We start from the raw sequence: 12,642 nt of genomic DNA, 5'->3' as shown, positions 1-12,642 counted from the left end.
TTTGGTCTTCGATATTCATCAAGTGGAGTCTTCAACATGAAAATATTACCCGCAAGTTCAATGGTGAATTCACCGTCATTTATGTGTATTCAGGTAGAACTAAAGCAAAGAAACAACAATTTGCAATATATAACGATGAAAGATCATACAAATGAACCTAAGCTAAGCAACATAAAAAATCATTTTTCTTAGAACAGTTCTGTTTTAGAGAGGGCATTGAGACTGCCATGTTCTCAGGTTAAATCCGACGTTCATGAAATTCCGATACAATATTTATAAAGATATAAGTTTTAAAAAGTTTTCTTTTATAACACAAATGTTCATGCTTATGGAATTTAAAATTAGGCTAATTAACAGGGTTTTGTCCTTCGGATTCATATCCTGATGCGGCTGATGGAGCAATATTTGAGCCGTGCATTTGAATGATTCGGCTTTTTTATTGAGGGATGAATACCGAGTCATTAACAAGCCTTATAATAGAGATTTATGAGGGTTTTAGTTCTCCATGGTTGGTTTAAATATGACAGGAAAATATGGCCGCTACCAGTATTATAATCTAACAGTATTATAGTAATTATAATAATAAATCTACCAGTAATTTTTAACTATGACTATTGTTATGGTAATTTCAGGGTGAAGCTGAGAGACAACCAATGTTTTCTTCACTGGAATGTTTATTTTTACCACTGAAGCCTGATCGAGCTGAAGGCACAAAGCTAGAGACCGACGCTGTATAGAGGCGGGAGACCTGAGCTACTATATATATATAGGCTTGGGCAAGAAACTTAAAAGTTGCCGTAGTAACTAGCTGCTCGAAATAAATGCTACAAATAAATTGTACTTTTATTTCAACACTTTTTTACTGGTTACATGTGCGATTCCACTAGATTTAAGCTGTGCATAAATTTTTCCCGTTGTGTTGTGAGATAATTTTTCTTTGGTATATTTTGATTCTACCAACTTTCCTTTCCTATCTTTCATGTTGTGATAGGACGAGCTGCTACTTGTTATTGGCGAAATTCATTGCCGACTAAAGTAATGGTCATGACTTTCAAATCGCACCAGCAGCGTCTTTCTGCCTCTTTTTACCAAGAATTTTTCTAAATTGGTTAGACCACCAGAACTGTCGCCAAGTGATATTTTTAGTCTTGATTCCAGTAGTATGTTATGCAGTCAAAATAATAATGCCTTTAAATCTTCTCTATGTAAACATAAGCATTCTTGTAGTTTGACTGCGTTAGAAACATACTGTAACTGCACCTCCATAAAGTAAATTTTCTGGTCCTGGACTCTTTTTATATTTTTTCCACTTTTTAGGCCTTTTTATCCTCTCGGAAACTATGGTTGTGACTTACTTGGCGATGTCAAAGAGTTTTAATCATTGAATGCAGCATATTACGTCAATTTAAAGTTAATGTTGAGATTAATTTGCAAACTGTTGAGACCATTCAAGCAACGATTAATTCTGCCAGCATTTTTTTCCAGCGAAATCTCCGGCGTAGGTTCCAAAGTTCACGTATGTAGGCAATGAGTTATTTTTCATAATCCTTGCTTCCATGATGTGATTTTATTCTGCAGAATTTATTACCTGGTCATCACATAGAAGACTGCAACAATCAGGAGCCACATCCATAATAACGTACCTAATCCGTTTATCTCGATCAGTAACGATAACAGCAGCGGAACTGTTCATTGCAGGCAATAAACTAACCGTCCAATAAAAAGAAAATTCATGCGATCCTGTATCACACAGCGGATTGATTACAGTGCCATAATAAATGCTGGCTCTCCTTCAAGGCGGGAGATCATATCAAGGGACGGTGTCAGAAATCTCAGAATAAATAAATTAGAATAAATAGCAGAATGGACCTGTGTAATAATACATGCATGTTTGTTTGTCCATCTAATATTGAGAGTATTTGTGGTCTTTCTTCGATTTAAATTGCGCCTGCATAGGATTTCCCTCACTTGTATGTAATACTTGGGAACCAAGGCATTTTTTCCTGTTGCATTGTAAACTTGATATGATCATTAACAGAAACGCAATGATGTGTATACTGAACTATCAACTGTATTGGATAATCTCTAAATCCCAGCAAAAAATCTAACATTTTTTTGTAGCTGGCAAGTTTAAACTTGTAAATCTATAATCACGGAAGCTCATCATTGGGAAAGTCGTCTTAATTAAACAGCTCTCATTTATGATTCAGAATATAAAGGTTATTATAGGAATAATCCTGGAAATCAAACAAAGTTCTTTCAATCGATTTATTAGTTTGCATTAGGGTAATAAATCAGAGAAGTCAGAGGAAAGATTCTACAAACAGGGCGTTATTAAAAAATCAATCATTATATTAAAAGTATTGAATAATAACTTGTATAAACTTGGATATGTAATAATAGCTGATATAAAAGCTCCTTATATTGACCGTCGTCAACAACGTTAATCTTATTAACAACGCACTTTTTATATCTACGTGGGTAACAATATATGCGAGATATTGACTGATAATTTTGTTTGTTTTTAAATAAAAATATTTTAAACTTGCTCATAGAAATATCGAAGCCATTTTCAACAATATTTGAACACCAGAAAATAGTTCATCAATGCCTTTTTTATTGAAACAGTATTTATTAGAAAGAAAAATTCTGTACTATAACGTAGATTAATTCTGGAAAGATGGTTTTCCTTTTGAAAAATCGAATTAAAAATTATTTAGAGAAATTTTGTGCTCGGCTCCTTATTACATACACTACATATATGTAAACAAATCCTTTCAGGGTCATGTAATATTACTAATTTTTCATTTTTTAGCTTAATTTTTAGCAAAGTTTGCTTGAAATATCAACCAATCTATGGGTAGAATTTCATCAAAATTTGTGATGATCAGATGAGACACCTCCGATATACCTGACCCTTTCGCATCATAACGTTTGATGCAAGCAATGTTTCCATCAAATACATCTACTTTTTTAGAACGTTAGCATCATAAATCAAACGAATTCATAAGATTTGTATCAGAAAAACGTGGTTAATAGAACACAAAGCAGGCAGTTACCCATTCATGACATTACCCGCTTAAACCTGATTGACCAGCTCAAAAATGAGCAGCAAACCAGCGCTAACCTCACTCGGTTAGGGTTAAGACGTTAGGTTAGGGTTAGGACGTCAGGTTATGGTTAGGACGTTAGGTTATGGTTAGGACGGGTTTCCCACTAAGGTGAGTTCAAGAAAGAAAGTTTACTTCCGTTCTACAATTTGCACCACATTGTTAATCATGAACGGCAAGAACTACATTGTTCATACGTCACACATTTGTGACCCAGGGGCCGGACTATCAAAACTTCGTAACTTTTTGTACTTACGACAAAAAAGTTCTGTGGTACGTAAATACACCCTAATTTTGGCTTTATCAAAACTTTCGTACGCAAGTCTTAGCTAAAAGCCTAAATTTTTTTCCCGCGCAAATTTTTCCCGCGTAAATGTTTTTATAATACCACTGCTAGTATTACGTTGTCATAGCAACGCCACTCGTAAGTCAATTTTGGGTACTTACGAAGTTTTGATAATACGGCCCCAGGTTGATAAATTCGACTTCTTCACTTAACACCTCACCATCACCCATTCATGTTTAATGAATGTTGAGACATTTGTTGTCATAAGAGCAATCACTCATTGGAACAAATCATGTAATACACTAGCACGAAATTATAACCTGAACTTTAGGTATCACGGCACCAATCAATTTTCACGTCTATACTAAAGGAAAAACAGCATGTGGGGCCAATCTTCACTAGGAGTTGGGTAGGCACTGGCCGTACGGGAAGCGTGGGCTGGATTTCCGGTAAAAACCGACTTCACAAGTCTGCAATAGAAAAACAAATAAATTAATTATAGTTTTTTTTTCGAAGAGTCGCTATACCGTATTTTGCATATATTTTTTTACGTAGTGGATGGGTTGTTAATGACAGTTAAGGTCTGATTCTTAATTCGTCATTATGCTACCGCAAGAAATCTGAGTCAATATTAAACATGTTTAAAAGAACCACTCAAATACAGTGTTTTGAAAGTTTCGTTCAAAGAAAAAGGCTAAAATCTCTCATTCAATATATATATTGTTATTCACGTTACCATTTACTATCACAGAAAGATTTCGTTCTCCTTAACTTTAATAGTCAAGTAAAGATAACTATTTCTGGATATCTGCACCTTCACAATAGAATTTAGTCTTAATTCTCTTGACTGCTGTTTGCAATGAGCCAAGAAGCTCAGCCAAGCGCAACTAAACCTTCACCTTTTTTCTCTCAAGAGCTTATTACCTTGCAAATTGTCCCGCTTGCCCTTTAAACCTTGTCCTTTTCCATCTGATACGTGCTGATTTTCTGATATATGAGCAACCACAAATGGAAAATGTACGTATCGTCCCGAAATACTTCCCCCAACAACTCCATAGACTTATGTAATTGGTATTTGCTATTTCCTGGAACTTCGGTTTTCAGATTCTCTGGATTGTTTGACTTGAGATCCTCACCATAAAATAGGGTGACGTTTTTTCAATTGGAGGAAAATTTTCAGGAATCAATTTTTCCTGCATATATGTTATATTCTTTGTGAATTCATGGAAACTCCTCGAATATTTATGAACATCCGTAGATATTCTTTAAATTTCGATAAAATTCATGGAAACTTCTGTAATTCAACTATTCGTGGGTCGCATTTCTCTGTCAAGGAGGAAGTTGGGTGAGCACGATTGGTTGCTGAACGAATATTCACTAATAAGCTTCACCTTCTCCAGTTGCTTTGACTGAAGGACAACAAATTTTTGCCATCATTAAACCTGGGGCACTAAGCTCCAATTTCAGATATGGCTCCATAATGTTAATTCGTAGAACTCTTAGCACGTTGACTGGAAACGTAATTACATTTCGGGTTAGTGCTGGGTCATCTAGATGCTCTTAATGGATTCCTATGCTGAATAATATTGAAGGCAATGGCATCGGCAGCTGCGAGATACGGGAAATGCCATTGGATTTCGCACATGCTTTAAGCTGAGTTTGGCTGACGCTGCAGCGTCACGGAAGTTTCTTTCATTGTTGTGACTGGAGCTGGACCTAAATTTGTAAAAACCTGCATCAATTAAGTACCCAGGCATTCAATGCCGGCTATTTGCTTAAAGTTGTATACAAAAATTTCTCTAACAACTACGTTAGATTCCACAGTACATCTTCTTCGAAGAACTTTGGAATTACGTGAAATTTTATGGTACAATGCGTGTAAGCCTACTCTGAAAAGTAACTGCTTGGCCTGCAGTCAGCTGCTACAGCCCTCAATTAATCCGTCTGGGAGAGAATAGATTTATTAATCGCGACGTCCTTCACGCCTCGCATGTCTTATTGTGGATGCCGTGCCGGCTGAAATAGGCGTCCTGCTGCCACCTATCTAGCAGTGTGCGACAACGGTGTGTTCGTCATCACTGGAAGTAAGCCGTTGCTACGGCGGGAGTAATTTGCACTGAACTCTACGTCTGCGAAGGCTGCTGTTGAGCATCGGCCTGTGTCAACCCGTAGGCATTAAAACCTGTTATCGTGTCTTCGGTTATCGTTCGGCTGCCTCAAAACCTGTTCGCTGAATGAGAAGGTTGACGAGTTTCTTCACATCTGTAACTCGCACTCTCTAGATGTCTTCTTTGACCGAGACCAGGCGCGACGCTGACTCGGTTTGCATCGCTCGTCTTCGCGTTGAAGGACTTCAGGTAGTCGAGCGCACGCGGATCCGAATGCAACTCAATATCTTAACCCGATAATTACGATGGGGTAGCTACCGTTGCCAACATGGGTGTGGACCTTAACATGCTTAACACCGGCGCCCGACCTTTGCGCTGCTATATGTGCCAAAGTCACTTGCGTTTGTTTACGCGCTTTGCAGTAACCATCTATCGTCCCAGATCGGTTGCTGTGACGCGCGAATTTTTCATCGAATTGAGCGATATCTTCACCAGACTTGTGACCTTCACCGATCATGTACTTATCACCTGCGATTTAAACGTTTGACTGGATCGCGTCAACGGCCCATCGGCGCGTCAACAAAACGGCCTGCTGTCCACCGTCGGCATGGTTTGTCACGTGACTTTGCCAACGATCGACGTGGGCGGACTGCTGGACGTTGTCATCACGCGTGCTGATCATCAAAGTCTGCCAGTTGACCTCATCGAGATCGCAATATCCGACCATCGATTACTTCAGTGAATGGTCATATGCTTCGGGTGAGGTACGCGTGGAAGAATTCCATGCAGTTTTTGAAAACAAAATTTCTGTTGTGCGAGCGTCGTCAGTCGATTCTCCGTGGGCAACAGTTACGTCGTGTCCGTACGACTGCGTGCTCCAAGAATTCACTTGCTTCACAGCTGACGATATCATCGCTGTAGTGCACGTGCTGCCTAACAAGCAGTGTCCCAGTGATGCGCTACTGCCGTCGTTACTTAAGGCTAATGTTGAAACCCTAGCACTTTGTCTGGTCGAACTTTTCAACCGCTGCATCACTGACGGTGTTGTTCCAGAAACTTCAAATCAGCTTTTAGTGCGCTCTTATTCAAAAAAGCAGATATTGACGCTTCTGATCCCAAATCATATCTGCCCATTTCCAACCTGTAAATTTTGTCGAAACTACTGGAACGCGTTGTGGCCCGATTGCAGATCTTCAGCAGTCCGGCCTCATGTCTCGCCTTCAGTCTGCCAGCTGTCATCTCCACTCGACGGAAACCGCCGTTCAGAAGGCACTTTCATATACTCTGCAAGCAGTAGACGGCGGCGACATTGCGGCAACTCGACCTGTCGGCTGCATTTGACACGGTCGACCACGCCACTTTATTGCGTGGGCTTGACGTATCATCATTCGGCCTGCACGCCACAATGCTGCGGTGAGTTGAGTCTTAACTCAGCAATAGAGTCCAATGCGTTCGACGCGGGCACTCTTCTTGTACGCACTCTTCTGCCAGCTCTGGACTCCGTTCACACTAGGCGCAATACGGCAACTGGAAGGAGTCCAACGAACCTTTACTTCCAGGATCAGAGGGATGGAGAATTTTAACTACTGGGGGAGGTTACAGCGACTGAGTCTGTACTCACTGAAGAGGAGACGGGAGAGGTATGTCATTCTGTACACATGGAAAATGATAACCGGAATGGTGCCAAACTTCGAGAGCGAGACCTTCAAGATTCAGACATATCACAACGAGAGAAGGGGGAGACTGTGCAAGATCCCTCTCCCCTGCGTAACAGATCCGCAGTCAGATTTCAATCCCTGCGAGAAGGATCACTCTCCGTGGCATGACCAAGGCTGTTCAACGCCCTACCAAGGGATCTAAGAGAGGGGGAATTCACCCTGGAGACCTTCAAGAGACAGCTAGACGTGTTCCGGAGCACAATTCCAGATCGACCTCCCCTGCAACACTACCAGCGGCGAGAAGCAAGCAACAGCATCGTGCATCAAGTGGCCCAAATGAGGGCGGATGAACGATAATCAGAGGCGGCGATCCATCGTGGCCTGGGACTGCTATGTCCCAAACAAATACTAAGGATACTAAGTTGCTAGTCACTTGCAGCGTACCACAAGGGTCTTTCCTCGCTCCGATCCTCTTCCTGTTATATACTTTCGACGTGTTGCATTTTTTCTATTCAAATAGTTTGAATAGCATATGATCGCCGACGGCTCTGAAATCTATGGCTACTGTGTGCCGGCTGACGCTGCGACGTTGCAGGACCAGATGTCTCTCTGCACAGACGCCGTCTCGGACTGGGTGCATTCCTACCGGTTTCAGCTCAATGCATCAAAAACCGATCTTATTTTTTTACGACTGTTCGGCGCCAGCATCAGCTTCTGGCCAACCTGTTCACGTGGGAAACGAGTTCGTCACTCCTGCATCTTTAGTTCGCAACCCCGGCATTGAGCTGGACACCGAACTTTCTTTGAATAACCATATTGCTATGGTCACAACCGCTTGTTTTGGCGCTCAGCCGTTGTCTCGCGAGTCTGGTCCTAGAGGACCTCGTGGTGGGCTCATTCCGACCAGATTGGATCATGGCAATGAAACTCTATGAACTTTCGACCACGGTACTTACTAAACTGCTTCTCGTAATGAACGCTGCTGCACGAATCGTGTACGATAAACAAAAATTCGACCACGTGACGCTGATATTACGCGATATTCACTGACTGCGCATGCAGTTCATGGTCACTATTCTGACGTTCCGATGCCTTTACGATTTGGTACCTCCTTATCTTGCAGAAGGTCTGCGGCGCGTGTCGGATCTGCCTTCTAGAAGACGACTGCGTTCGTCATCATTAGCAGACCTCCTGGTACCGTCTACAGCCTACACGTTCATCTACCGCCCATCACAGAGCGTTCCCGGTCCCAGCCAGCAATACCTAAACTCTCTGGCGGTTTCCTAACCATCGGCTTCATCGTCGCCGATGTTTTGTTGCCTAAAGACGGAACTATTCCGTATAGCCAATGAATCTTGTGTTTAGTCATTTTTATCCTTTCTCACCCTTCCTTGTGCCTTTGTATTTTTCGCTTGCTATTAAACTTGTGTGTAAAGTGCTTTCGCAATTTGTTTGCCACGATAATCGTCGGATGCCACGATAATCGCTTCATAAAATTATAATAATTAAGAATTGAGTATCAACGAGGGATTCAATGTGAAAATAATTTAAATGTAACATGGAAACACAAATTCTGAAATACTGACCTCGCACGAAGATCCGGTGTAACCTCTTGGACACTGGCACTCCTCGACGCTCGACACCCGCTCTATCACCCCGCTGGCGGGGTCCAGTCGGCCTGCTGTGTCTAGCATAAACCGAGACGCCGGAGCCAATCCCGTGCCGGAAGAGTGTGGTACTGCCCTAGAACAGGTTATGCATCGCCATTGAAAGCCTGGGACTGCGAGATTGACCCATTCGGTACAGGTTCTATTCCCGCTATGACTATAAAATTTAGACCCGGGAACAGAACTATACATCGTAATTCTTAGGGCAAACGTGCAGCAAAGCAGGAATGTCAGAGTCAGAAACGATGTCGCCATCTGCACGCCTGCTCAAGCGGTCTATGCAGCCGTTTCTCATCGAACTTTCATTCTAATATTCCAACAAATGAGCGCACATTAAATCCAGACAAATCAGAAATCCTTTTCATTTGAATACATGAGCATGATAAGTCAACAATGACGAATTTTTCCGTGAAATCTTTCCCATGAAACTGGTTTGCTTACCAACGTCAAGCTTATTACTAGATTCTAGTAGATTCTTTAACGGTTACAATCAACTACTTATATGCATGACGCGCGATTTTACCTGATGAGGAATCTGGTGGTGTTTTGGAGGACGACCATCATGTGTTGCCTGGTGGCAGTGATGCGTTTTTCGGCGGCCAGATACCATTCGTTCGGGTCCAGGGGCACGGACCGGTTCTGTCGCACGGCTTGCCCGTAGCCATACGTGGCGTAGTACACTAAAGTTACGTTGTTGCCCTGTGAAATTTGAAAAAAAATTATAAACTGCAAGTTGGAAAATTTGAACTATGTCACTGTAAAATAATCATAGACACCTCGGTAAGAAAATGTCTAGTTTTCTAACTAGAGCATAAACTGGATACACAGACATTTGTCTAAGTCAAAGTGTCAAAGTTGAGTTTGCCCCAGGTAATACTTGTAAGGGAATTTCATTCACGATCTCCAAATCACTGTGGATTAAATCATGATTACAAACTCAATTGAAGCAGGAAGTCGTAATAAGACATGGATTTCTAAACATTTGTTTCATTTAAGGTCAGCTTTAGAAAAATCCTCCCAATCAACAAAAATTTATTTCAGCGTTTTGGAAATAGACATCCGCTAGACACAGACATGGAATTTACAGCCTAAAAATTAATTATCTTTGTCACCGAGATGACGGCGTCAGGGTAAGAGAAGGGCAGAGTGGGAGCAGCGGAGAGCGTCTGGTAGTGCAAGCGGCTGCCGTAGGAGTTGAGGAGGTTGCCCAGGTACATTGAAGGCAGGCTGAAGTAATATGCGGATGCCATGGAGCTTTCCACCACAGTCGGCTGCGAGTGAGGATACTTCAATTAAATTCATTGACGCAAATTCCTATCAACACTGAAAGTTGAAGATAATGTGGCTTGTTTTTTGTACATTATTTACAAGTTTTCAGGTTTTACATTTTCACACTTGCCATTGCACGTCATTCGTATTTTCATTTATTTTTTATTATATTTTTGGTAGTATTTATTTATTTTATTATTATTATATAGATTTTTATTTTGTTTATTATGTTGTTATTTTTATTTGTTCATTTATTTTTTTCTAACTATATTTTTACATTTTAATTACATGGTCGCAAGACCAGCGCGGGAATGGAAAGATATGACGGAGATCAATGATATGCGCTGTTGATGAAGCAATAAGTGGAGACGGGAGAGTTGCTCGTGACTTTAAGGTGCATGTTGTTTGGTTTGTAGTATCCCGAGCGGAGCTGGGATAACGCTGAGCGGTAGGGGCGAGGGAGTGAGGCCTCCACTGAAGCAATCGGCGTTGGCGGGGCAGCAAGTACGGCGTTTATGGCGTCAGTCGCCGCCACGCGGGAGGTAATCTCCCTGCGGAGAGGCCGCTTGGCTTCTCCGTATGTCACGGCAGGCAAGATACCATTTGCCAGGAGTGGTGTGACAAGATGGCCGAACCTCGACTGTATCGAGGCTTTCATAGGGCGGTCACCGAGAGGGGCAGAAACCATGTGAAAAGAGGCATGGGAGGGCTGGAGGGCGCTGGCGAGGAACTGGGCGCAAACCAGGTCCAGGTGCGCGGACACGTTGAGGGAGTCGCTCTCAGTACGTCTTAGCGGCAAGGTGAGAGTCAAATTTTGGGTCGCCGCACCCAAACGCGATGGCTTGCAACTGTCATAGCGCAACTAGCTTCTGAATAACCATAAAACGAATGCAATGGACAGCCACAAGACCAAATCATCCGGGAAGAACTGGTACGGAACACCAAAATGCTACGTCACAAACCGGACTTAAACAGCCTTCATATAATGAATGGCTTCATTGTAATTCTTCTGAACAATTCACGCCTATACAAGAAATCAACTGGATCTCAGCACACTTAATTGAAACATAACACCTAAACATTGACCTTCACTCAAACCAGCGATTAATGTCTCTTTCCTGCAATTGTGTCTCTTTCCTACAGCCACTTTGAAAGTACTTTTTCCACTGAGTATAGCTTTTGTTTAACATTTTCTTATGCTCAGTGATGCCTGGCAATGCTTAATGATTTCTGATAATGCTCAGTCATAACTAATGATGCTAAGTGATGCCTGTAGATGCTCAATCACGCTAATGATACTCAGTGATGCCTGACGGTGCTCATTATTTGATTATATTATGTGATTATATGTCTCCTGATTAAGCTGAGTGATGAGCAAAACACGTTATTTGATTTTTCCAACCTATCCTTTGAAGAAGTATTAAAATCTCTTGTTTGCTTAAATTGCAAGTTAACCAGCAATTTTAAAAGCAGAGGCAAAGCCAAAAAAAATTACCATATCTTTATAAGAGAAAACGTTTCGGAGTCCAGCTCCTTCGTCAGTTCATAATGCAAAGTTCAGTCCAAGAGACCAAAATACAATTAATTAGTAAAGTAAAATCCACTGTCAGATTTTAAAACGGAAACAAGCAAATGAGACATGAACTGAATGCTAGTAAACGGGTCTATATATCTATTTACTATTTCAAGAGGAAAGGAGCTAAAAGCGGCATTCAGGCTAGGCTTCTGTTTGAACATGTACAGGGATTCTAAAATTTGTAGATCAGTAACACCGGACTTGGATGCTAGAACTTTGAAATCACTATCAGGTACAGAGGTGTTGCACTGCTCGGCATGAACACGTAGAGCAGAGTGAGGAGGATTTGCAAGTAGGTTCCCCGTTCTATAACTCCTGTCTTTATGCTCAGCCAGCATAGTATAGAAATTGCGTGACGTCATACCCACTTACGTTAATGCACACTGAGCACAACTATATCTGTAAACTAGTAACGATCGCATAAGAACAGGAAAAGTGTCCTTATAACTGAAAAACGAGCCGATTCTAAAATTGTTAACCAACAACATATGAGGATTTACATCCGAAAGGTATTGAGCGAATAAAACTTTGAACTCCTTTGATATAGGCTCAGATGCGGGGCCAAATTAGGCAGGTAAAAGAACAGTAAACAACGTTCCTATTGTCACTTGGGAATAACTTCAGTATATTGATTGGACATAAACTTTTTAATTTGGGTAAATACCATTGTGTTTTTTTGGGCCAAACCCATTGTGTTTCCTTCACTGTTCTACCCTTCCTCGTTTATGGCTCGACTGTTCAAACCTCAAATCACGACGCTTTAACCAGGGATTCATGATATATATCATTTTAATTTATTCATTACAAGTANATTAACACCACAGCCTGAAGGTTGAAAAGGTTGAACGTTCAATTTAGAGTTTAAATTTTGAGCTTCCTAGTACCGTGCTTTGCTTTTGAACATTTGGGAAGCTGATTGTAGACCAACTTTCTAAGCTTTCCGTAAAGCCCACGGTGACGCTGTGTTT

The 12,642-nt window shown here is 41.4% G+C and overlaps 1 protein-coding gene across 1 annotated transcript; it reads right to left on the bottom strand.

The window, feature by feature from the left end:
- Window positions 1-3,533: 3,533 nt before the first annotated feature.
- Window positions 3,534-10,179, bottom strand: LOC108681356 (basement membrane-specific heparan sulfate proteoglycan core protein). Its single transcript, XM_018170374.2, has 4 exons — window positions 9,942-10,179; window positions 9,353-9,528; window positions 8,749-8,905; window positions 3,534-3,866 (listed from the first exon to the last, which is right to left on the bottom strand). The coding sequence occupies exons 1-4, from the start codon at window positions 10,077-10,079 to the stop codon at window positions 3,795-3,797; spliced, it is 543 nt and encodes a 180-aa protein (XP_018025863.1). The 5' UTR covers window positions 10,080-10,179; the 3' UTR covers window positions 3,534-3,794.
- Window positions 10,180-12,642: the final 2,463 nt, after the last annotated feature.

Source organism: Hyalella azteca, unplaced genomic scaffold (genome assembly GCF_000764305.2).
Source record: "Hyalella azteca isolate HAZT.00-mixed unplaced genomic scaffold, Hazt_2.0.2 contig90, whole genome shotgun sequence".
NCBI classification, from domain to species: domain Eukaryota; kingdom Metazoa; phylum Arthropoda; class Malacostraca; order Amphipoda; family Hyalellidae; genus Hyalella; species Hyalella azteca.
The sequence above is the reverse complement of the archived record's forward strand: the minus strand, read 5'-3'. Positions and strand labels throughout refer to the sequence as shown.

Excerpts from the sequence above, each read along its gene's own strand:
- LOC108681356 (XM_018170374.2), bottom strand. The coding sequence starts at position 10,079 with ATGGCATCCGCATATTACTTCAGCCTGCCTTCAATGTACCTGGGCAAC. Across the intron at positions 9,529-9,941 it reads ACCCTGACGCCGTCATCTCG|GGCAACAACGTAACTTTAGT; the intron begins GTGACAAAGATA and ends CAAATTTCACAG. Across the intron at positions 8,906-9,352 it reads ACCACCAGATTCCTCATCAG|GGCAGTACCACACTCTTCCG; the intron begins GTAAAATCGCGC and ends AACCTGTTCTAG.